General features: G+C 52.6%; 1 protein-coding gene across 11 annotated transcripts in view; it reads left to right on the top strand.

Annotated features, from left to right (window-relative positions):
• ACSF3 (acyl-CoA synthetase family member 3) overlaps positions 1-23,965 on the top strand; it is a 65,415-nt gene that overhangs the window by 17,240 nt on the left and 24,210 nt on the right. For 8 of the 11 annotated variants that reach the window (XR_012837587.1, XR_012837586.1, XM_075765607.1 and 5 more), the window contains exons 6-7: positions 4,250-4,362; positions 18,482-18,608. Coding sequence is in view for 9 of the 11 variants with exons in the window: in XM_075765607.1 (XP_075621722.1) it covers positions 4,250-4,362; positions 18,482-18,608 (240 nt within the window). In the remaining 2 variants the exon portion in view is untranslated. The remainder of the gene's footprint in view (positions 1-4,249; positions 4,363-18,481; positions 18,609-23,965) is intronic. The other 3 variants (XM_075765611.1, XM_075765605.1, XM_075765612.1) reach the window with 1 other exon arrangement.

Here is a 23,965-nt window from a genome sequence, read left to right as displayed (position 1 = left end):
GAGGCAGGCAGGGAAACGGATTCCCACCTGCACGAGCTTGAACTGTCCGTGAGCCCCACACCGCAGGGTGATGGTGCGGTTTAAGTGTCCCTGTGGCCTGGTTATATTTACTTTTCATTCATCTTCAGGAAGGTAAATGAGTGGAGGCTCTAGAAATTTCCTAGGAGACAAAAGGACAAAGGAAACAAGACTGAAAATAGCAGTCGAGACAGATGTTGGCACCTGGAAGGGCAGCTCCTACCCTAGAGCTGGGTGGCCGTGCTCCTGAACAGAGCTGGGGCAGGGTCCCTTAGGGGACCGGGGTCTGCAAGGGAGCTGGGGACGAATCCTCTCGTCAGCTACAAGCGGAGGGACTGGGGATACAGGCCAGCTGCAGCCCCACGAGGGGAAGAGAAGCATCTCAGAAAGGTGAAGATCAGTGAAGCCCTCTTACAGAAAGAGGGCTATAACTGAATAGGCTTGATTAATGTATTTCAGGAAGCGTCAGTTGGGAAGCAGATGAGTGAAGCTGAGGCATAATTCACTGGAGCTGTGAAAAAGCTTTTGATATAGGACCCTGTTAGAGGCTGGGATGTAAGGTCACCAGGTACCACAGAGCATCTAGCATGAGAGAATCAACTGAGAGTCAACTGCAGCGATGGGCTGGGAACGGCAGCTGGGCAGGAGGAGTGAAGTGTCCAGAGAAAAGACCTCAGACAGCGCTGGTGTTACTGGAACAGATGCTAGGCAGTGGTGACTGCAGACCCGGATGCTAGCCAAAGAGATAATTAGCTTTATTTTGAAAAAGGAGCGCCGCAAGCGTGGCACTTTACCCCGTGGGTGAGTCCAGGGATCCTCGCGCTTGCCAGGGCATTTCTCTTGGAGCAGGAGCAGCACACGTCCTTCTCTGCTGCTTCATGAGCTCCTGCCTTTGAGGAGAGGTCCTGGGGCTTCCCTCACCCGCTTGGTGTGGCTGGGGAAGGGTCGAGTCCTCGGCACCTACCTGTCCTGCCCGTGCCACCACCAGTGCCTCTGGCAGTGTGGCACAGCTCTGAAGGGGCAGGGACGGGTTTGGGGACTTTAATTTCCAAAAGAAGAAAAGATGAAAGATTTGAAAGATAAATGTTTGCTTGTATATGGTTAAAACCCTGCTTAAAATGCCTCTGTTTTCACCAGCTCTCATTCTAATCCCCCCGGTGCTGTTACTGTGAAGGGAGATGAATAATTCATGGATGGAGAATGCCTCACTGGGCCTAATCACCACTTTAATTGGAGGTTTAGATCAGAGGCGGCTAATAGCTCCTACAGCGGGGACTCCGTGTATTGTTGACAGTGAGATCGTTGAGTGCCTTATCGTTGGCCTGTTTCAATTCTCCCAGGACACCACCGCACATAACAGCATCGAGGTCCCCAGATACCGAAGGACACAGACCGCAGGGCCAATTAAATTTATCTGGGAAGAGCTGACAACTTTTTTAAACAGAAGAGAACCGGTGAAAGAATAATAGTGTCACTCCTTCCTGACTGCAGCCCGGCTGATGCCAACTGAGCTGACACCGCGGGCAGGTTGCCAGCATTTCTTAACATTCAGGAGCCTGCAAATTGGAGAGAGCTGGGAGGGAGCAAGAGGGGAAGGAGCAGAGATTTCTCCCCAGTTTTCCCTCGGGATTATGGCTGGGGACAAAAGGAAACCAGTGTTGAGTGTCGACCCCCTTCTGATCACCCCCCATTGTGGTCTCGGTGAAGCCAGGACCTCCAGTGCTGTTCCTTTGGGAACAGGCTCAGCCTTCTGCTGACCTGTTGGAGTCGGCACGGCGTGTATCTTGACACGGCGGATGGGCCTGAGAAGCTCTAGTCATTGTTTTTGCATGAATTTTATCAATACTCTCAGGTTCGTGTAGCTCTAATCAATGTTGTGAGCCTTTTCAGCCTTTACAGATGTTGATTTCCAAGTTTGTCATTTTTCCTAAATACCAGAAAGCCTTTTCCAGACCGAATATAAGGAAACAGCTCCCCACGGGGGACTTATTTTACATGTTGGTTTTACTTTAGCCAAGTAGGAAATGAATTGATGGAGCTGTATTTGTAATGGTGATCTGAAACACTGTACAGGAAACACTTTGCCTTCTCTGTGTCTGCAGATTTACTTGACAGCGCTGTGCTGCTGTTTGGTATTTCGTTCTCAAAGACTGAGACTAGAAGTGGGCACTGATCACTGAGTCCTGCTGCCCATGAATCAGTCCGTTACATTTCCGTGTTGAGGTCAGTAGCTTGCATACAGGGAGGAAGCGTCTTCCAGGAAGGCATCCAGCCATCTGATCTTGATTTGAAAGCTTCCAGAGATGGCAAGGCTGCGAGAGCCCATGGCAGCTCATCGCACCGGTTGCTGCTCCCTCCGTGAGCTTTGCAAGACTGACTTTGCAGTGTCTGCCCGCCGTCCCTTACCATGTCTCGCAGGCAGGTTGGAGGCTTGTTCACACGAGGCATCTTTCACACTGGAGAAAATGTTGCCAGAGTAGTCTAGAAAGTGGCTTCAGCAAGCTTGGCATGCAAACATTTAGGGTGTTTTCCGTGAGTTGTTACTTGCTTTGAGTCCTCCTAGAGTCTACCATGGCAGGTACCAGCTTCTTTAAAGTACGTAAATGCCTCTACACGCCACCTCCGGGCACTTCTCCTGGTGACTTCTCCTGGCACGTGCTTCTCCCTCCTTACCCTGCTGCAGTCCTCTGTCTCCTGGCAGCGTCTGGCCGTTAGATGAGAGCAGCCCGAGCGATGTGTGTGGTATGAGGAGGACCTGGCCACACGTTGGCTGACCTGAGTGCTGAAGGCAATTTCAAGCTAAGCAGACGCACATCCCAGAACTGCCACGTCGCTTTCTGTTTATTTCTTGCCAGATTTGCTAATTGTTCGGGTAGTTTCACCGCAATAAAATCTCACTCCCTCATAGCCCATCTGCTCTTAGTTGATCCTGCAGGGATGCCATAAATCTGGGCTACGACGACATAGCGATTTCCATGGCAACTGACCAATGTAGCAAACAAAATCATGATGTCACAGATATCAGATCTCCAGGGCTTGAACAGGAGAATGAGACCGGGGTAGGGAAAATGCCACTTGTACCCAAATGCCTGAAATACAGACAACAAGGGGAGGGCAACGCTGAGCTCTGGGTCCTGCACACCCTCCTCTAAGGACTTTCCAATGTCGAGCTGATCCTAGCAGAGCTAGAAAGCATCACCAACTGGAGGCTCTCCAGGGGAAAAATTGATCATATCTTAAAATAAAGAGTACACTTACTGATTTAAGCTCAGACCTGTGCAGTCCTCCTGAGCCACAGGTTCCTCTGTGCTGACATCCCTCTTCCCCACGTGCAGGGGATGAAAGTCACGGGCTTCATCTTGCAATGAGAGCCGTCCTGTGCCATTGAGATGCAGAGTGAAACCTGCTGAGCCAGCAGATGCCCACGACTCCCGGTTGCTGCTGAGCCTGGAGCCCCCCATCAGACAGAGGTGGCAGGAACAAAGCTGCCCTTTCTGCTGTGCTTTCGGATGCTCGCCAAGAAGAGCACGCACTAAACCGAGGGGTGGGAATGCCGCAGGTTGGGGAGCTCTGGGTAGCAGGACCAACTCGGAGCTTAATAGCAGTTGTTTGTGAGACTATGTCAGATTCCCTGGCTTTGAAAATTGAAACCTGTGGAAGAACGGCATGGTTTTGATCTCTGCCTTTCTCCTATGATGTTTTATATACGGTGTATTGATGTCTCGTAAAACTGAGATAATCCCTTGCAATTCTCACGCTGTTAAGCCTTTGCCTTCTCTGTCAGGTCCAGGCTATAGAGAAGCAGTGAGCCACTGTAGTAATCATCATGCTCTTTCTTTTCACATCTTTGTGTAGGTTTCATGGTGCTTTTTTTTTTTTAAAAAAAGAAGAAAAAAAAAAGACAGCTTCATTACTGAGCTACGAAGCTGTGCTGATGTCTTCAAAGACTGGCCAAGAGAGACTGTTCAGGGCTGGAGACACATTTGTTTTCGTAGGCATTTCCAACACTTGCCTGCTCAGCGAACAACGGCGTATTGCACCGCAGTGACATTTGCATGCAGACATACGATGTGATCGAAGCCTTCCTGAAGGGTAACCCCCTGCTAGGAAGTTCTTTAGTGCCAGCACAGTCTGCAGATGCCATTGATAGACGAGCAGCTGCTCTTTTGCATCCTTGATTTTGTTGTTTCCCAGAGGCCGTCCACTGTTTCAGTCTTGTTTTCCTTTGCAGGTTCTGTGGGCACCCCGCTTCCAGGGGTGGAAGTGCGTATTGTCACTGAGACCTTGAAAAACGGTGGTCGTTCCTACACCATCCATGCTCAGGGAGATGAACACCACACACAGGTAGTGCTCAGCCGTCTTCTCTGCTGCTTCGCTTTGTCTCATAAAAAGTTGTCTCCTCCCCAGCCCTTTGAAGCCCCGAGGACTGAGACTTGCGCTGCTGTTAATCCCAGGAACTCAGTGAAGCTATTTAGAATTTTTTTTCTTTCATGTGTTGATTTACGGCTTACTATAGCCACGGTACTTTATGGTCCGCACAAGTGGTGTCCTTGCCGCATAGGTGAACAGTATCTGAGAGAGAACACCCCCTGCGTGGGAGTGAGGTGAAGGCTTGTGGTATAAGGGCTTTGGTGTAAGATGATGACATTGTGTCTGCTGAGGCTGTTGATGCCGCAGAGGAAGGCGATGGGTTAAGCGGTGCCTGGCCTTTGAAAGCCAGGACAAAAAGTTGAAGTCTATGGCAAAAGGTAAGAACAAGGCATTGACGGGAATTCAGATGGACCCTACTGTGGTGTAAAGAGTCACTAAATAGCCTGGAGGAGAGGATGAGGGCTGGAAAATCTAGAAATGGGGTCTGTGGTTATTTCACTGGGTTTGATCAGGGTGTTAGCAGTAAGAATTGGAAGGACAGGACTGGGGGAGGTGCTTTGGGGCTTGCATTCATTTCAAAACGGCCCAGGGGCCAACCCGTCGCGTCTCCATGAAAGTCCAGCTCCATGTTGAGCTCCAGCTGCCAAGTGATATCAGCACCAGCAGTTCTGGTATCTCGGAAGTCAGATATCCTTGATGGTGAAGCAGTTGGGGCCCTTTCCCCATGAGCTGCCCCCGTGTTGGGGTGCTGTGGGTTCCCTGCAGCCCCCAGCCCAAGGTCCAGAGCATCCTGCTGCCTCAGCCCATTTCTCTCCCTGCAGAAGCAGCTAACCAGGGTCTGCGCTCCTCCCACATCTCCTTTGCGCCCTCATTGCGGGTGCAGGTCACGTCGCCTCCGGCAGATCAATAGCCAGGTGATGTACGGGCTCGGCTGAGTAGATAGATGCTGTATGTGTGTGAGAAATTACGCCAGCAGTCGTGTGCGCTGTGTGGGTGGGAGACAGGCGGGCAGGCATGAGATTCAGCCTGAAATACGTGGCTTTACTCGTTCCTCTGGGGAATAGCTTCTCATCTAGCCACGTACATGCCAAGAGTTCGAAAGGAGCTTCCGGGCCTGTGACAGGGTACATCAGAGCCGCTGCTGGTGTAAGTACTGGTGTAAGGCTCGAGAAAGCCTTTGATTTTTTTCTCTAGATTGCCTGTGCTGGCAGCTGGAGGAGCCAGCGGGACCACGGGCGGCCCCGTGTGTGGGTTGTGGTCAGGCTGCAGCAGATGGTGTTCTGATGCTGTAACAGGGTGCTGGATCCCACCCCAGATGTGTGAAACGAGCCTGGGGAGAGCTGAGAGGAACCACTCTAGCCAGGGATTGTGGCTTTTATTAAAAAAAATAAAATAAAAGTGTCACAGCTGTGATGTGGCTGAGCAGTGGGCAAAGCAGGAGATGAGCGGCTGCTCCGGTGCGGCACTCAAACGTAGGAAGCCACGTCCTGTTCTTATCACTTCACTGGATGAGTGTTATGTTGCACACTTTTGTCCCCTCATCATGGAGTTAGATCTTGGCCTTTTTTCCCCACTTGTGTGGAACCGAGACATGAAATATAATGTGTCCATTTTAATAATAATCCTATAATGCTTTTTTTACCCTAAGGGTTCCCTAGGCATTTCACAAATTATGTCCCAGACACAAGAATCTCCCAAGTGCAGCTACTTCCAGGATGAAATGTGGACATTGTTCTTCTGAATTATGAGAGGAAAAAACACGTAATGTTTTTTTTTTCTGCTCAGTGCTCCTTCCCCTTCCTTCTGGTTGTATTGAGTGACCAGAGAAGAAGGGGAGCCCAGATGACCTGTGTTTGGTGCTGGAAGCCCACCACTCCCCAGAGCTTCAGAGAGCTGAGACTCATAACTTTTCTCTTTTGTCTGGCTTCAGGCTGCTTGAGTTTATATTTGGGGCAGAGGAATTGCCCTTTTATCCCAGCCATGTCTCACGTACACCTTTCAGCCCCCAGCACGGGTGGCTGAGGTCCATTCTGATGTCTCCCAGGAGCTCCCACCAGTACTGGTGTTGGCCCCAGGCCCTTTGCTGATGGCTGGCTTTCCGTCAGGCTCTCCCTTGGGGTTTTTTTGAATGTTCTAGTGAATTCTCAAGACATCAGCCAGGGAGGGCGTGGGGAGGTGGTAGAGTTTGCCTCTGGGTCTTGGCTGATGGGTCAGTCCCTCTCTGAAAGGCTGTCCCCATCTCACCCACCTTGCCCCTTGTCCCAGCTTAACTGGGAGTTTCTTCAGGCTGGAGGCAGAGAAACGTTTCGGGCCACCCTAGGAGCCGCTGGACACCCTAGGTACCTCCAGGACACCCACAGCATTTCCAGGAGCAGAGCAGAGTCGGCTGCCTCTCTCCCTGGGACTGTCAGAAGGGCCGTGGCAAGGTGGGAAAAACGGTCCCTGCTCTTGGCATGTCTTGGCGCAGACGGACGCGTGGAGATGCCAGGAGTCTGGTTTTTATACGGCCCGGGTGTGGAGTGTGACTTTTCATCGCATGGCCACGCTGGCGGGCAGGTGGCAGCCGTGGTGGCACACCTATTCTCCCAGCGACGGTGTAATTTAACTGCTTCACACCTGTGGCTGCAGGCAGAAAGCCTCACCTGCTGCCTGTTCCTGCCCTGAGACACTGCTGCTGGCACACTGTGTGCATCATGCTTCGTTAATAATTTATGTCAGAGGAGAGTACGTCAGTGGAATTTATTTAAAACAAGGAGGATCTGACAGTCCGAGTGCTCATCACGCTCCACCAGTCAAAGAAAGGCCTGGCTTTGTTTAAAACCAGCTCCTCCACGGTGGAGGGGCTGTCCCCAGGGTGAGAAGACCCGGACAGTGTCACCCTCCCTGCCTGTGCCACTGGACATCCCTGGCGTGGCCTTTTCCTTGCCTCTTACGAGAAGGGATAAACAAATATTTCCTCGTCTCCCTGGCAGGAGGGCTCTGAGGCTTGCAGCACGTTGGTTGAGGGCTGGGAGGTCTGTGGTGTGAACCCATCAAAGGCAGAGGGGTCCCGGTGGAAGGACGGTGGTGGTGGGGCCGGTGGCAGGAGGCACAGAGCCCTCCCAGCACCCGCTCTGCCCGGGTTAGATACGAGCATCCCCATCCCTGCTCTGGGCGTTTCTGTCTGGTTTGGCAGTGACACTATGAAAAATTACCAAATGTCCCGTAATGGATTGCTGGAAATAAACACCTCCCGGCAGCCGGGTCGGCACAGAGAGTGCCTGCCGTCTGTGTCAGTTGTACGACTTTGGGGCAGGGACCTTTCTCCGTACACAGAAAGCGCGGTGCACATCTGCGCCGCTGCACAGATAATAATGAAACTGCCAAACTGGAGCCGGCTGCGGCGGGGGCATGGCGTCATGCTGCGGGGCGGCTGTGCCCGGCAGCACGGAGGGCTAGGGGCGAGCACGGTGGGGCAGATTTGGTGGGATGCTGAGCACCCCAGTAGGAGCTGGGCTCCAAGCCGTCTCTCCTCGCCAGCCTCTCAGCTCCCGCAGAGCAGGTGATCTTCGTGCCGGGGGTTAGGCACATTGTCAGGGCAATCTGCGAGGCGTTCACGCCTTGGCTCCGCTGTGCAGAAACCCTCCTGACTGCGAGCGGAAAGAGCGCCTGCCTTTGCCAAGGAAATTATTTGCTTAGCTGTACGGAGCCTCGCAAGGTCACCACCTTCCCCGATCGCGTTGGACTGAGGTTTCTGCCTTCTGCTCCCTCTCAACAACAGAAGACAACAGACTTTCTCTGAGCTGTTTCTTCCCCCTAACACTGTCTCTCCCATTAGATGCTGGGGGATCGCACCGTCTCCTTTCACGTTGTCACCCTTTGGACATGTTTGCGCATCCTGCCGCAGTGAGATGCAAACAGGAGCTCGGCAGCACCACGGTGGCGGCAGAGGAAGGCGTGTGCGTGGTGGGAGCGGGGAGGTAGGGAGCATTTCTGCTTTGCCATTCCATAACTGCCTGAGCTTGCAGCAGGGGACTGCTGTAATTTGCAAAGCTGGTTTTTGGCACACCCTGAAGATCAATAATCTACTTAGCTGAAACTTTCCTGGATCTCTGTTCTTCCCTTCATTTTCTCCCATCCCTTGATTAGAGTGCTGGATTCCTTTCACGCATGTGCTCCAGCCCTCTGATCTCCTTGCAGCTCTCATGAGCCTTGTGCTCCATTGCTCCCAGTTTGCTCAGGTTTTCTAGCTGGCTCTTGTGCTGTTCCCTTGCTAATCGTTGCTGCCCCTTGAGCTGCGAGCTGGTTTCCTGAGCTGACGTGGAGCTACGTGCGATCAGGCTGTTGGCCATGCCCTGCCTGAAGCCGCACCATCGCTGCCAACACCAAAACGAGGTGTTCCGGCGTGATGAGATGCCCTCTCTGCACAGTCTGTTCCCAGCCGAGGATGCTCTGCAGCCTGATGTGGGACAGGGCCGCGGGAGGTGGCACTCCCCGTCAGCGTCCCAGTGCCCGCACCAAGACACAGTGTCCCCCGCCTCCTCCCTGTGCAGGAGCGTGGTCCCCTGGAGAGATGCTGTCCTTCGAGTGCTTGGAGAAGCGCTCCTCCTCCGATAAATCCCTGGGGAGCAGAGATGTGGAAGTGCACGTGGGGGGACAGCAGCAGCTTTGCCTGCTTTGAGCCATGGCAGCTATTGTTCCTGTAGCCGCTCACGTCCGAAGGGGTTCCTAAACATTTAACCTGCCTTAAGCAGTTGCCTGTTGAGCTCGTCTGATCCTATAGGATCAGGCTCTTTTCCCAAAGAGCCCGGGTGTTGGCGTAGGGAAAGCTGTCAGCGCTTCTCCTTACCCATGGCCCCGGATGGTTTTTCTCCTGCTCTTTTTTCCCCTTAAGTTTTTGGCAGCCGGGGGATCTCGCTCTCCCCGTGCCTGGCTGTGGCGCACAGGAAAGGGTTACAGCTCTCCACCGCCGAACGTTTCAGTTTGCTTTGTTCAGTGTGATGCATATTTCATACGCTTAGCTTCCCAGCTGGCAGAGGCCTGGAAACCCTGCGAGCTGTCGGGTATTGTCTCTCTCCTCCTTTATTTGTTTGTTTGTTGGTTGTTATGTTTTTTGGGTTGTCATTTTTGTTGGATTTTTTTTTTTTTCCCTTTTCCAAATTGCTTGCTCGCACGAAAGCCAAACCCCAGTCCCTGACAATAGGGGTCTATCAATAGATAAATGGTTTCACAGCTGTATCTAATGCAGCGCTCTAGCCAGGGCTTTTATGGCGAGTAATTTTCTTGTGATGAGGCTGCGAAGGGAGCCGTGTGGGACGTATGGGTCGCAGGAGCTGGCAGCAGGAGGACGCTGCAGCCATGGGCTTTTCTCCCCCCCCCGCCAAAGGTTGTAATTATCTCGTTGTTTATCCATATGCAAGCTGTCGTCCTGGTCGGGAACCGGCTCGGCTGCGGCCATCCCTCCCGGAAGCCACCAGCATCTCCTGGCCCCCTCTTCCCCGTGCCCCCTGCGTCTCTGCCATCTGCTAGCAGCTTGCTGCTGGTTGCCAGCACCTCCACGGGACTGCGGGTGTTGGGGGCAGCTGGCACCAACCATCACCCTTTGTTAAGGCTGGAGGTCTTGGCCATTGATGCCCCCGTGGAGGGGACCAGGAATGGCTCCACGTCGCTCACATTCATCCCAGATCTCCAGAGGTGCTTGGTCACCACTGAGCTGCCAGGGTTGTCTTGGAGGATTCCTCCGAGGTCTGGGCACCCGTGGGTGGTATGCCTTGGGTGGGTGTGGGTGCTGTGGGCTTCAGTACTTGGCACAGCTCTGGGCCAGGTCCTGCGTGGAGGTGCTGCCTCTTGTGTGGTGTCTCCTCTGTCTCATCCATCCAGGTACTTTGAAATGGTTGGTGTGAATGTACGTGGCTCGTCTCCTGCGTGTAGCTCCTGAGGCTAGAGATAGGCATGTGCCAGCCGTGACCGGCATTCCTGAAAACGGGCAGGCACGGAAATGCTGGTGGGAATGTGACTGCCTGGCCCAGGGACCCCTGTCTCTGGCTGACCCAGGCAGGCACCTTGATATGTTCCTTTGCTATCCTGATCAGACCTCAGCCTAAACCAGTTTGTCCTTTGTCCTCAGCGCTCCTGCACTTCCAGAACATGTCTCTCTGCTGCATCCCATCCTCACGTACTGGTACCACCTGCAGGTCTCTCGATGGTGAACCTTACCTCCAGCATCCCAGTTCCGTCTCCCATCAGCAGCTCGCTGCTGTAGGACGTGCCGTATGGTGCCGAAGCCTTGTAGGGTGCCTTCACCAGGACAGCAAGTCATTGATTCAGGGTTGAACTGTTACTTGGGACTTGGGATGCAATTCAAGTTGAGCTATGGAGATCCGAAGGTTGGCTGACGAGGCTGCCTGGCTACCATAGGGGGATGCTTTGGGCTTCGTCTCCTCCGCCTGGGTCTTTGCCCTCCTTACGAATCTAGCCCTCAACCCCATGATCTCTCCCATCAGTAGCCACCTCCCAGGCAGGCAGCGTGGGGAATATGTTGTTGAAGGCAGCCTTGATTAGATCCGCTGCTTTTCTTCTATCTGAAACATCAGTCCTCAGGTTTTCTGGCAAAATCCACCTTTGGTAAACTCACGCTACATTTTTTTCCTATTTTCCATTTGCATCTGCTTCTTCCAAAAACTCCTTCCAAAGCCCTTGCAGTGTTGGACACTGCAGTCGTGTGTATTCCAGTTACAATTTCTGTTTCACCGTGTTCCTCTCCTCAGTATCCTGTTTTGTGTCCTGCCCAAGCAATTCAAGTTTCTTTACTTTGTTGCCCAAGCTGCTTTCATTACTGTATAAACATTTTAGCTGCTTCTCATTGATCGCATCTAGTTCCTCACTCAACTTGGTCAGTAATTGCATTCTCATGGGTATTTATGTCTCCTTCCTTCTTTGGGTCTGCCCTCTGATTTTTTTTATTGTATTTATTTTGGGCCATAGCTGTATTTTATTTCTTCCTGGTATTAAAAGTGGAGGCAGAAATTACGTTAGCATGGTGTCCCCTTGTTTCTCAGCTGAAAACTTTTCTTATCAGAGGAGCAGCCTTGATCCCAGACTATTTCCTTGCACATTCAAATTGAATCCATCTATCAAGAACTCTCTTTCCACGAGTGTTTCCTTTGAGCTGATCTTTGTCATAGCACCCTCAAAATCTCTATTGATCTCTTTATTATTGTTTCATGCTTTCATTCCCCCTTGTACGGGGAGGAAGACTTGGGATGTGTGTCCTTGATCCCCTTCACGAGGCTGGCAGTCTTGGTTCTCCCAACATGAGGGACAAGGGGTGGTGGATTCCTCTCTGCTCCCATCACGGCTGGTTTTGGTCTTCAGTCCTTTTCTGTTTGCTTGCCTGTGCCAGGAGAACCTGGAAGACTGGGGTGTCGATGTTTGGGGTTGTGAGGCATGCAGTGAAAGCAGATCTCCTGCCCACACCGTTGCCGGTGCTTGTTTCTACTCAATTTTTGCAACCTCACACCTGAGTCCTTCCAGCACATTGGTTCAGCCCACGTACTTACAACCTGTCTCCTCCCGTGATATGCTTGTTGGACCTCCATCGGGTCACGGAGGCCGTCGCTGCTGTAGCATATCTTGGAGATGTTTGCTGAAGAGCCCTGGACCTGGCAGTGGAGATGCAGAAGCAGAGATCAGAATTAAAAAGAACAGTCTCTGCCCCAGAGCGCTTCCAGCCAAAGGGAGGAGGCACCGGCCGCTGCAGCGCGGTGCAGCACGAGGAAGCAATTAGAGGTTCTCGGGCGGCGCGATCGTCTGTAGTCACAGCACATCACAGCCTCCCTGACCTCGACTTTTAAGTGAGGCTTAGGAAAAACGAACCGAAGGTGGGCCACTAATTGAATCCTTGCCTGGTCCTCTGCCTGCCCCCGAGCGCAAAATCGGAGCGGGCGTTGCGAGGGCACGTCAGGAGCCTTCCTCTAATGAAGAGAGCTGGGGGAGTGGGAAGATGTGCTGACATCTCGCCTCGTTTATTATCTTCTGAAGCCTGCAAACAAGAGAGATGAGAACAGCGGCGTGGAGAGCTGTTGGCGTTTCTGGAATAGCGTTACATGTCTAATTTATGGTGTTAATATAGATCAAGAAGTTTTGGGTCCATGGAACAACTGCGGGGAGGACTGACCTTTCCCAAACTTGGGTTGTTTTCTGTGGTTCTTTTGGGATCATCTGGAGTTAATCAGTCTGGTAACTTTTAAAAATCAGTATTGCCTAAAAATATATACCATCACTTTTGTTTTCAGTGGAGCAGCACTTGCTGTAAGTAGAGGGTTGGGTTTTTTGAAAAGAAGTTTCAGTGTTCCAGCTCCACTGTGCACCAGCCTTGCTTTTAAATTTATAACCCTCCAAAATGAAAAGTAAATTGATTGTGTTATTCCCAGCCCTTTTATAAAAGTTAACATTGCAAAAACAGATGTGAAATGTGGCCTCATAGATTACAGTCTGGGCTTGGGGTTTTTTGGTTGGTTTGTTGGGTTTGTTTTTTTTTTCTTTCTCTGTGCTGTGTCCCCGAGGAGCAGAAATCTGCCTTTTTTCCAGCAGGAGGAAAATTGTTCTGTGTCTAAATTGCCTCCTGCTTGCCTTCTGCAGGATGCTGCAGGACACAGAGCTTAGAGGAGCGATAATGCTTTTACAAAAACATGCAACTTAGCGGGGAATTTTTAATTATGAATGTGCATGAGAGTTCAGATTGCCTGGGAATTTGGTAATGCTCTAGCAAGCCTCGCGCCTCTAGGACATCCATTCAAATATGGCCCAGGGCGACAGTGATTAAAAGGCACTGTCAAGCGGATTATTGGTCTCCAGCTTCCTTTTAGGAGGCAGGTGAGCATGCCCTCACCTCCCTCGGCACCCACCACCACCCCAGTCCTGGATGTAGCGTGATCCCCCGGTCTGGAAAAGCAGGGGCTGGGCAAAGCCTGGCGGTCCCGTGCTCTCTCCAGGTCAGCGGGGGCTGAAGCTGTTGGATGCCGTGCTGGGGCAAAGCTTTGCCAAGTCGCAGCGCTCTCCGGGCCACCAGAGTCTTGAAGGGATGAGCGAGTGGTCGCATGAGGGACAGGGACGGTGTCTGGAAGCGCTGGTGGCAGGTAAGGTTCTGCAGCAGTGCGGTGGTGAGCGTGGCAGGGTATCCGTGCTCCCCAGTTCCACCCTGGGATGCACGGGGGGGAGGCGAGGCAGTTCTTCAGGCTTCGTTGTGTTATTTTCTGTGCTCTGATAAGTTTAAAAAAAAAACAAACCAGAAAAAAGTTACTCTACGAGAACTGCTAAAAGGGCTCCATCACTTCCATAAACCTCACACATATCAATTATTGTCTTCTATTAGTCACTTAAAAGGCTAGGTTGCTTAATTATTTTGATCACAGTAATCACTTATTTACAAGGTGGGGAAAAGTGCCAAGCACTTCCAAGCTGGGCAGCGCAGCAGGGCTGTGGCGGAGGAGGCAGGGCTGCAGAAACATTTCCTTCCTCCGCGCAAATGTAAATGCTTTTGCTTTTCTTGGTTGCAGCAGTGATGGTGCCCAGGCCACGCACGCCCCGGGCTGTTCTCTCCTCCTCTGGCAGCGGCGGTGGTGAAGGGAGCTGGGGTGCTCGGAGCCCGGGGTGGTGGGAGCTGCAGGAGTGGGTTTGGACGGGTTCTTCGTGGAGCGAGGAGCATGGAGGAGTGGAAAAGCAGGCTGTGGCTGGGTAGGAGGGTGGAATAGGGAGTAGAGACCCAGGGATAGAAGTAGGGAAGAGTAAAAGGAAAATCGTATGAGATCGGTAGGGCCAGAAGAGCCCCTTGCACCTCCCTGCTCCACTTCACCCCATCCAGATAAACCACTCGAATGCAAACGCGCTGCCTCGCGCTTCTGTGGTGCAAGAGTTGCAGGGTCCCTTGTAAGGTCCCTCCCGAGAGAAGGTGCTCTGATCCGCAGCCTTTGCTAATCACCCAGGAACGAGGTTCAGATGATTATTTTGGGGGTCTGGTAGAAATTAAATCTGTTCCCCTGAAACCTCCTGTTCGCAACCTGAAGAAGGTGTTTGTTTTTTTTCCTAAAAGCTCGTCTGTCTGCCTCCCGATCCTATCAGCCCAATAAGAAGTTACTACCTCCCCTTACAAGCCTCGCCTTCCAGCTTTCACTCTGTGTCTTCCACATGTTTCTGCTTAGGAATTCGCCGGGCCTCCCCTGCTTCCAGGCGAAAGACACGCCGCTCTGAGCCTACCTCCGTAAAAGCCCCTAATTCCATTAAAGTCCATTACAGGCTCCTCTCCCGCAGTTCCCGGCGGAGCGCAGGGCAGCGTATATCAGAGACCGCAAGAAAACAAATGGCCACTTTGAACAAATCCCAGGGCCGCTTGCCAAGCGGGGATTCCCAGCTATTTACAAACCGCCCTCGCTTCCTCCTAATAAAGAGGTAAAATGGAAGCAGGGAAAATATGCATTTTATAATCACCCAGATTTAGTCCTTCAAAGAATTTATTACAACCTTTTATTTTCATGCGTGGAAAATGTAATCTTATCTAGTACGCCGGCTGGCCCAGCTCAACTCACCGAATCGGTTTTACAGCAGAAAGCTATCAGACAGCAACCTTCGGGGGCACGCTGTGCCTGGGTGTTAAAGTTGCTCGAATGCATTAAAGCAGTTGTAACGTGCATTAAAATACGGCACTAGGAGAGGAGGATATCTGTGCAATTAGCAATCTGATGCTTTCAGCAGCTGCTTGCAACGTCGATCAACAACGGGTGCCACTGAGATTTGACGAAGGAAGGAAACAAGCACGCTAGCCACGCTGCTGCCGCAAAGCAAAAAAACCAAAATGCTTTCAAAGTGGGTTAGCAGCCAGCTAGCTTGGTGTACGTGGGATTTTAGCAGGGATCAGATGCAAGGGGTTGTAGGAGATAAATGCCTTGAACCTTGAATTTTAATTTATGCCTTTTGCAAGCAGCAGAAGCTGCTGGCGCTGGGGTGGTTTGCATCCCCTCTGCTACGCTGGGGAGCAGTGCCAGTGACATTCGGAGTTCAGCGAGCAAAATCCTATTAAGATAACGTCACGGCCTTTCTGTTTTACTGTTTGCAAGCCAGCCATAACATCATTAAATTACACAACAGGGAGGTGCCTGCTGCCAAGGAGCTGTGCTCGAGATAAGATGTGGGTTGAGCCGCTGCCAAAATTTGAGTTGATATGACAAGAAATTTGGAGCCGGTTCAAGGCTTGATTCGCGCGAGACATGGCAGCGTGCAGGTAAACACCGTGCAGGATCGGTCCCTGGGGCAGCTCTGCTGCTCCGATCGGGGGCACGGCGTGGGTTGTGCAGGTAGGGCGGTATCCGGCACTGCCGGCTGGCACCGTGCAACGCCTGCACAGGGCAGGGCTCAGCCGGGCAGGCTGGGGCTGAAGGCGTTTGTAGTAGCCAAATTTACACCCGTTCTCGCATTCAGCACCGACAAGCAGAAGACAAAATCTGGCAGGATCTGTAGATGAAGCTCGGGCAGCTGTTAGCCCATCCTCGCCATCCCTACCTGCACCACCCCCTCCCCAGCCCTTTTGGGGGAGTTGGAGGCACCCCAACGGCTAAAGGGATTGTTGTCGGAGGCTCACGCTAGTAATTAAAACGCCTGTAACGTGAAGGCAGTTTGGATAGTTGGTTATCCGTAGGTGAGATGGGGCAGATGAGATCCAGCGGGGTTTGCAAGGTGAGCGGAGTGGAGTTGCCCCCCGGCAGGAGAGGTGTCGCTGGCAGGGATGGAAGGGGTGCGTGACTCGATGGGCAAAACTGGAACGGGGAACACTGGAGGCACCGAGGTGCTCGGGGAAGTTGCTTGTTTTGTGATGCCTTGGCCGGACCAGCAGGAAAAGGAGTGAGAAGAAATAGCCACAGCGTAAAACTAAACACAGCCTCTCTATGACAGCGCTGACACCTTGCCTTGCTGGTCCCCTCGCATCACCCACCGTGTCCCTGCCACGCTCGCCGACGCGGGCTTTGTGCCTCTTGCCCTTTTGCTGCTGCAGGTACGGAGGTTTGGTCCTGGGCTCTCCTGAACCTCGGGTTTCTCTGTGCTGTCCTGCTTGTGGATAGTCTGGTCTTCAGGCTCCCGGTTTCAGATCCCCAGGGGAGACCTCATCCAGCACCATCCTCACCCTGCCATCGCTCAGTGAAACTCTCCTCATCAGCATTAATGACCTTTTTCTCCTGCAACATCTTCCAGGCAGTGGAGACGATGCACAGGCAGGGCTCTGGGGGCTCAGCCCAGCATTTAGGTGATTCTGTAGGAGTGCCTGGGCTGTGTGTGCAGAGAGCCCTGTGCCACCCCATCCTCCAAGACGGGACATCAGGAAGAAATTACTTAAAACAAAAATTGTGCTTTAAAAGCAGCTTTCTAAGCATATTCCATTAGAGAAGCTTTGTTTCCATCAAAGGCTGCACAGAGACACGAAGCCTACCCTGCTCTGGGATTCTGCCTGGCGCTCCAGTTCTGCTGTTACGGCTTTCCCTTGCGGCTGCGTTTCTGGCATTGCTGACTTTCGGGGTCCCAGATGTATCTCGTCCGTGTTGCAGCAGCTCAAGTACAAAGTGGCTCAGAGTTCCCGTTACCGGGATGTTCTCTGCAAAGGGACGGAGCGACGTGCACAAGCACATCTCGCAGTGACCTCCCATCCCAGCAGTGGCTTTGCACATCTTCCCTGCAAAGGACTTTAGGTTAACACGGTCCCACGAGTGGTGCAGCGTTCGTGCCTCTCTAGTGCCTCATCTCTTAGCCTGTCTGCATCCTTATAATTACAGAGCGATGTATGTGCAGGGGAGATGAGATACCGTGCCATGTCAGGCAAGGCTGTGATCTCCCTGCGATTCTCCAGTTTCCATAACAGCAGGATATTTGTTTTGTTGCCATAGAAAACCTGCCCGTGCAGGTTTGCAGGGTCCCGAGTTGTCACTACAACCGTTGCCTTCCAGTGAGCCTGAAAGGAGCCGCGTGTCCCCGAGAACAAATCAGATGGTGTTTCCTGCCACCTCCTCAGGAAAAAAAAAAAAGTGTTAGATTGACAGTTTTGGAAAGCGAAGTTTTCTATCTGTCAACAGAGCAGACAGCAGCGTGGCGCAGTCACAGGAGCGCATCGTCCCCTGCCTCCCCCGCCTCGCAGCGGCTGCCCTCCTGGCTGCATCGCCTGGCTGCGGCGGGCAGGAGGATGGTCCTTGGCCCTGAGGACACTGCAAATCTTGTACGTCTAGGGTGAGTGGTGCTGGTGCCTTCAACATCAGACCAGGATCCCACCTCCCAGCTGCTGTGGGACAGCGGTCTGTGCTTCCCTGCCCCGGGGAGGCCAGGGGACAGCGGCACTCTGGGGACGAGGGACAGAGTTGTCGGGGCTGCGTGGGTCTTTCGGGACGCAGCCTCTGTGACCTGCGTTCATCCATCCCCCGAGAGCCCCCGTCACGGGGAAAGGCAATCTCGCCCAAGAGAGGCGGGAGAGGGGCTCCCTGAGCGGGTGGGTGCCCTGATCGGGGTCTCGCTGTCTCTGCTGATGTCCCCCCAGCATCCCACGCCCCGGGCGCAGCGAGTGGCAATGGGGCTTTTCCCGAATGATTTCCTGGGGAAAACCTGACCCTGGCAGAGGCTGCTGGGTGCTGCAGCGGGAGCAGAGTGCAGAGAGCTGTTGCGAAGCCAGCCTGCATCAGACCATCCCTTTCCCAAGAGTATTTCCCGACCCGTTTCCAAGAGTATTTCCCGCAAGTTTGCATGCGAGACCGCTCCTCTCCTTTGCCAGCAGCTGGAAGGCATCAGCCTGGACTGTGGTTCCAGGATGGCAGTTCTCGTTTCCATATAACACGGATGTGTACTTTCAGTGCTTTTGAATATCGAAGGTGAGCCCTGCCACCAGAGGCAAGAGGTCCTGCAGGTGGGCAGGCTGCGTCGGAGGTTGGTAAAGGCTGGGAGGGCACACGGCGTGGGTCCTGCTTGTCCCCCGCCGTGCTCCTTAGCTAGCCACCGTGCTGGAGGACAGGCGGTGGAGGCGATGCGGCCGCAGGGACGACTGTTCGCTGCCACTCCCCGGGATGCATTCACTGTGTGCTTGTCCTAGGTGACACCAGATCTGGAGGGCCAGGAAGGGGAGCTGCTCGTGAAGGGACCCTCCGTCTTCCGCGAGTACTGGAACAGACCCAGAGAAACAGCAGATGCCTTCACGCCCGACGGCTGGTTCAAAACAGGTACCGCGACGGCTTCCCCGCGGCGTCTGGCAGAGGGGAGAGGGGGAAAGCAGCTCCAGTTCAGCCCCCGGGGTTCCCCGGCTGCTGGGGGGGGTGGGGGGGTGGGTTGAAGATGGGGGGTCGGAGCCTGGCTGGGGGTGCAGGCTGGACATGCTTCCAAACGCCGGGCTCAGCGAGGGGCTTCGCTAGCGTTGGCCATAATTAGTCAGCAACGTAATCGGGTGTGTTTGGGATTCCTCACTTGTAAGTGTAATGCACTAGTGCGTAACGTTTTCTAGGGACTTAAACTTTGCAAAGGGTGGGATTTAGCTTAACTTCCACAGGGACCGTGTCAGTGGAAGACCCCCACTAAGCTCCTGGGCGCTGGATCCATCCTGCCTCCCCTCTCGCCACCGGCATGCTGTCTGCGGGGGGGGTTTGCTCTCCTGGTCATGGCTGGGTGTGGAGAGACGAGGTGTGTCGGGTCGGAGCCATGCCCACGGGCAGCGTGGCCGCGTGGGGTGGGCTGGGGTCGTGGGCCACCGGCGTCACAAGAGAGCTTTTCAAGGAACCGTCACTTGTCAGTCAGAAAATACCGATTGCTGGAAGGCTGAACTTTCTGGGGAGAAATCACAGCGGGTGTCTTCCGTGTGGGAGCGGTTTGGGAAGGGGTTTTGAAATTGCTAGAACTTTTTTTTTAAAGTGAAAAGTCTGAGTCTTCCAAATAGAGAAACCTTTAAATTTGAAACCAACGCTTATTTTATTTTTACATGCTACGTTGTGGAAATGCAAAGGAAATGTTTCTTTTTCTGGCTTTTCTCGGGATTTACCTTTCCCTTTCAACTAAGACAAATGTTTCTGAAACATGAAACATGAAAGAATTTACTTCTTTCAAATCAAATTTCACCAGATGATAATACCCTAAAAACAATAACAATACCTATTGCAGGTGGGTCCTGTGTGCGCCTTGGTAGGTTTTATCAAATATTTGCAAACAGAAAAAAGATGCCGTTATCCTGTGATAGCAGCGGATGCCATCAGGACTGTCCCTACCTGAGGCTGCCGTGGCTGGGACAGCAAGTTCTCAGAGGAGAACTCGTAGGGCTGATCCTGCCCATCATGTGGGATAACAAATTCAAGAGGATGCCAGGCTGCAGAACTTTCCCAAACGGAATGGATGTGACAGGCCATGAATAAGTGATGTGCTTCAAATTACAGCTCCCGCTCTGCGTGTGGCGTGGCGAGCGGTCAGAGACCTCCTCGGTCAGAGGTTCCTGTCCCCCGGCGCCGTTCTGCAATTTAGATTAAATACGGAGCGGGCCGCAGGATGGGTTGGCGGGCTCTGGCCCCTGCTGCCCGCGGGTATCTCGGCGTGCCCACCTTCCTGCCGCCGGCCCGGAGCCGTTTGGGCAGCAGGGTAAATACAGGCAGCGCGTCTGCCTGCCTGCACCGAGCCCCACCGCCGGTTCATCTTGCCAGCGCAGAAGGGGAAGATGGCTCGTTTCCGCCTAACCTTAACCTATAGGCAGCTCTGGCTTTCCCATTCCCCTTTCACTGTGTGTTAGCAGTGCCATCGAGTCAGGAGTCAGGCTGGATTTCTGATGCCTTCTGTGTAATCTTATTTATTTACAGTTCTTGAAGAAGCTGTGATTTATTCTTATTGTTATCCCGAAGCAGACGTGGAGCTGCCCTGCTGGCAGTGTCACCACGGGTCCCCATCCCGGGCGGGTACCGCGGGCTGGGACTGGAGCATCATCAGGTGATGCCGGATGCGGGGCAATCAGCTCTAAAAATTTTTTTTAGTCAACACTCCTGATGAATATTTCAGATGCAAAGGAATAGCATGCATTAATTATTGCAAAGAGATGTCTTTAGGAGAAAATGATTTTGAAATTCAGTTTAATTTCATTGTAATGCGCTGCAAACAGGAAGGGAGTATGTGTGTTTAATTGGCTCTCGGGGGTAAGGCCGGGAAGATGGCATGCCTTTGTCACAGGCCATTAGTGATACAGACTGCATAATGAGAGAGTACAATCAGCTCACAGCTGCCGGCTCCTACGGGGAGAGAATGATATTAAATAGAAATCAGTATAAATTAAATTTAACCCTTTCACTAGCTGAGCAAAGCCTCAGAGCTAGAAATAAAGGGGGGGAGTGGAGACAGGCAGGGGGGGTTCAGGCCGGGTTGGAGGGTGGCTGGCAGACCCCCCAGCGGCAGACCCCCAGCCAGGCTGCCTCCCCGACGTCCCCACAGCTGCCTACGGAGGACAGCAGGCTTTTAACTCTCTTCCCCATCCCGTTCCCTCACTCTCTGCCTTTCTTTTCATTCCTCTCTTGACCGCTTGCTCCGTCTCTCGCAGATGTCAGGTCAATGGGGCTATTTTTTTCCAAGCTTCATTTAGCCGGCAGTGCCGTGAGCGAGACCCGTCACCCCTTCCTCGCCCTGCCTGCCCCCGCCACAGTGACAGCCTTTGGAGATCGCTCAGAGATGGCAAACATCCCTGTGGTGGTAAAAAACCACTTAAGGGAACCAAGGAGGTTGTGTCCCATCATAGCGACCGGGATCTGGAGGGTGAATTACTCCCGTTAAGAACCGGTGGGTAATTTTGGAGTGGAGACCATACTGGTAGAATCCAGAAGAGGCAAAGCCTGGCTGCTCCTGGGCTATAATCTGCTATATCTGCCATTTACAGGTCATATAGGTCAGTGTTTTAAAGGTGAGGCTGCATACGTGCACACGGTGCTCCTGAAACCCAGGCGATGGTATTTCCGACTCCATGCTGGTGTTCTTCTCGCTGCTGTGTGGGTCCCCACCGAGTGACCTGCAGGTCACCTAAAGCGATGACGGTGCGATTACAGGCGGTGGCCAGGTTCCCCACGTCCCCCAAGGACACAGGGAATGTGCACTCAGCTGCGGCAGGGACGAGGTTTGGAGAGGGTAAACTTGGAAACAGTGCAGATAACTCCTCAGCTGTCATTATTAATGGCAATCCGAAAAACCAGCGGGTCAGCAAATGAAGAATAATTACTGCAAGGGGAACCCCGGCATGTTGCTCATGCTGCACCTCGTCAGGAGTCCATCCCTGGAAGGGAACTGCTCTGGGGTGGCACTCGCCGTACTATTAACCAGAAGGCAGTGCGATGTCTCTGAACGCGGGCTCTGTGCGTACCCTCCCCGTGCATTGCCGCCGTTTCACGTCCCACTGGCTTTGCTAAGTATGATCCCTTTGGGGCTCTACCTGGGTGTCCATCCTCAGACTAACGCACACGAAGCCAAGAAGTATCGGAGCTCGTTCCCTCGTTTTGTGCTCGGACTTAACCTGGAAGTGCTGCAGGGGCTCGCGCGGTCTGAGCGCCGGTTCCCTTCCATACCTGTCCCCAGGGTGAGGGATGATGCTCAAATCTTGCAAGGTGCCTGCTGACATGTTGCATTGGGTCCTTTTCTGGGCTGCTTCCTGCAATGCAAGGCTCACAAAGGAATCTTTGGGTTTTCAGTCTTTTCTGGCTGTAGGTGATTTATTTCCCCAGTACCTTCCTCAGGCCAGTTCTCTCTTTCTGGTTGCTGTTCCTGTAAATCGAGTTATCGTGGGGTTTTATCAGAAAGTATGGGAACAACAAAAAAAAAAAGAGCCAATGCTTACATGGCAGCAGTCATTTTCCTTTCTGATTGACAGCTCCTTTATTAAAATCCCCTTTTCTCCCATGAAACTGTCTTCCCCAAGGAAACAATCTCATGTTGAGCATTGGGGATGGTTGTTCCCTCTATGATCAGAGGAAAAAAATAGTGATGCAGCCCGTGGCCACCAGCATTCACCCCACAGCGTGTTCCTGCACCTCTCTGCTCTGTTTCTGGGGAAATCTCGGAAAGACCAGGTGCTTGGTGCAACAACTGCAAACCTGTGTTTCTTCCCCCCCCCAGGATGAGAGACAAACACCACGGGTACACCGTGCAGGGAAGCCTCTGCCGGCATCCCTCTGCAAACGTGCCTGGTTTGTGCCTCCGGTTAGAGAAGGAACAAGTACATGTGTATGTGTTATGAGGAAAAAAAACCCAAAACAACAAAAAGGCATGATGCTGCAGTGACTTTTTGATGGGATTCAAGATCGTGGCTCTTTTGAGAAGCATCTGAACTCGTGGCGTTGCATAGGTGATTTACTGTTGCTCCCGTCTTCTTTATTCCCTCCGATTTGCACCGTTGTCTGCCTATCTCCCCATCTCTCTCATTTCCATCTGAGTGAATTGGATTATTTTTATTGTATTAATGCTGTTGACAGAACTGCTTAGATCAAAGTCCCCTCCAGCCATTTCCAGGGAGACTGCTGGGTATCCACCTGCTGTCAGACATCCAAGCGGCACCGAGCCCTCGGAGACTGAGACAAACCCAAAGGAAAAATGCCTACGGCCGTCTGTCTCCTGTCGCTGCGATACCTTCCCAGCTGTCCTGCGCCCTGCGAGGTGAGAGGCAATCTCTGAGCACACTCACATGCTGCTGAGCAGGAAGAAAGAAATAAGGAAGGAAGAAATTTTTTACGATGAGGGTGATGAAACACTGGAACAGGTTGTAAACCTCTCTGGAAGTATTTGAGGTCAGGCTGGACGGGGCTGTGAGCAACATGATCTAGTTGAAGATGTCCGTGTCCATGGCAGGGGGCTGGACTAGTTGACCTTTAAAGGTCCCTTCCAACCCAAACCATTCTACGATTCTGTAATTCTATGAGCAACCTCCGAGCAAACCCCAGGAGCTGGTGGAAAGCAGCAGACAACCACCAGCTTCTCCGGTCATCCCGCTCCCTGATCTTTATTCATCCGTCCCAGCCTTGCGATGCTCGTGTCGCTCGGGCTCTGGCACTGTCAGATTCTGTTATCTCCACCCGGGGGGGGCAGCGATCGTCAGGCAGCGAGCGGCTTTGGAGGTGTGAGCGAGGGGCCAGAGGGTTTGGGAGCGTGATGGAGTTGCACGGCACGGTGCCCAGGCGCTGCCCGTCCTCCTGCCTGCGCGGGGCCGGGCAGGGTGCTTTCTCTGGAGGAATCTGGCGGTACAGTGGTGTGCACAGGGGGAGCGATACGATCAGAAAGCAGACTTCTCCCCGAGGGAAGGCCGGCTTCCATTCACATTTGCCCATACATCCAGAAAATTAGAATCTGGTGTATTCAGGGAGATTTATTTTCAATTACAGGTTAAGGCTGAGACATGAAATAGCACCGGGTTTGAAAGTAGTGCATAAATCCCGCAACAAATCCATGTATCTCAGCTCCATATAATAAGATTTTATTGATTGCTATATTGTATCTGTCAGAATAAAACTCTCTTAATGCATGCATCAGGATGGAGGAGATAGAAAGCTTGTTGGTAGTAGAATGATTCAAGAATCAATGT

Source organism: Balearica regulorum, chromosome 13, assembly GCF_011004875.1.
Source record: "Balearica regulorum gibbericeps isolate bBalReg1 chromosome 13, bBalReg1.pri, whole genome shotgun sequence".
Lineage (NCBI taxonomy): Eukaryota > Metazoa > Chordata > Aves > Gruiformes > Gruidae > Balearica > Balearica regulorum.
The sequence above is the reverse complement of the archived record's forward strand: the minus strand, read 5'-3'. Positions and strand labels throughout refer to the sequence as shown.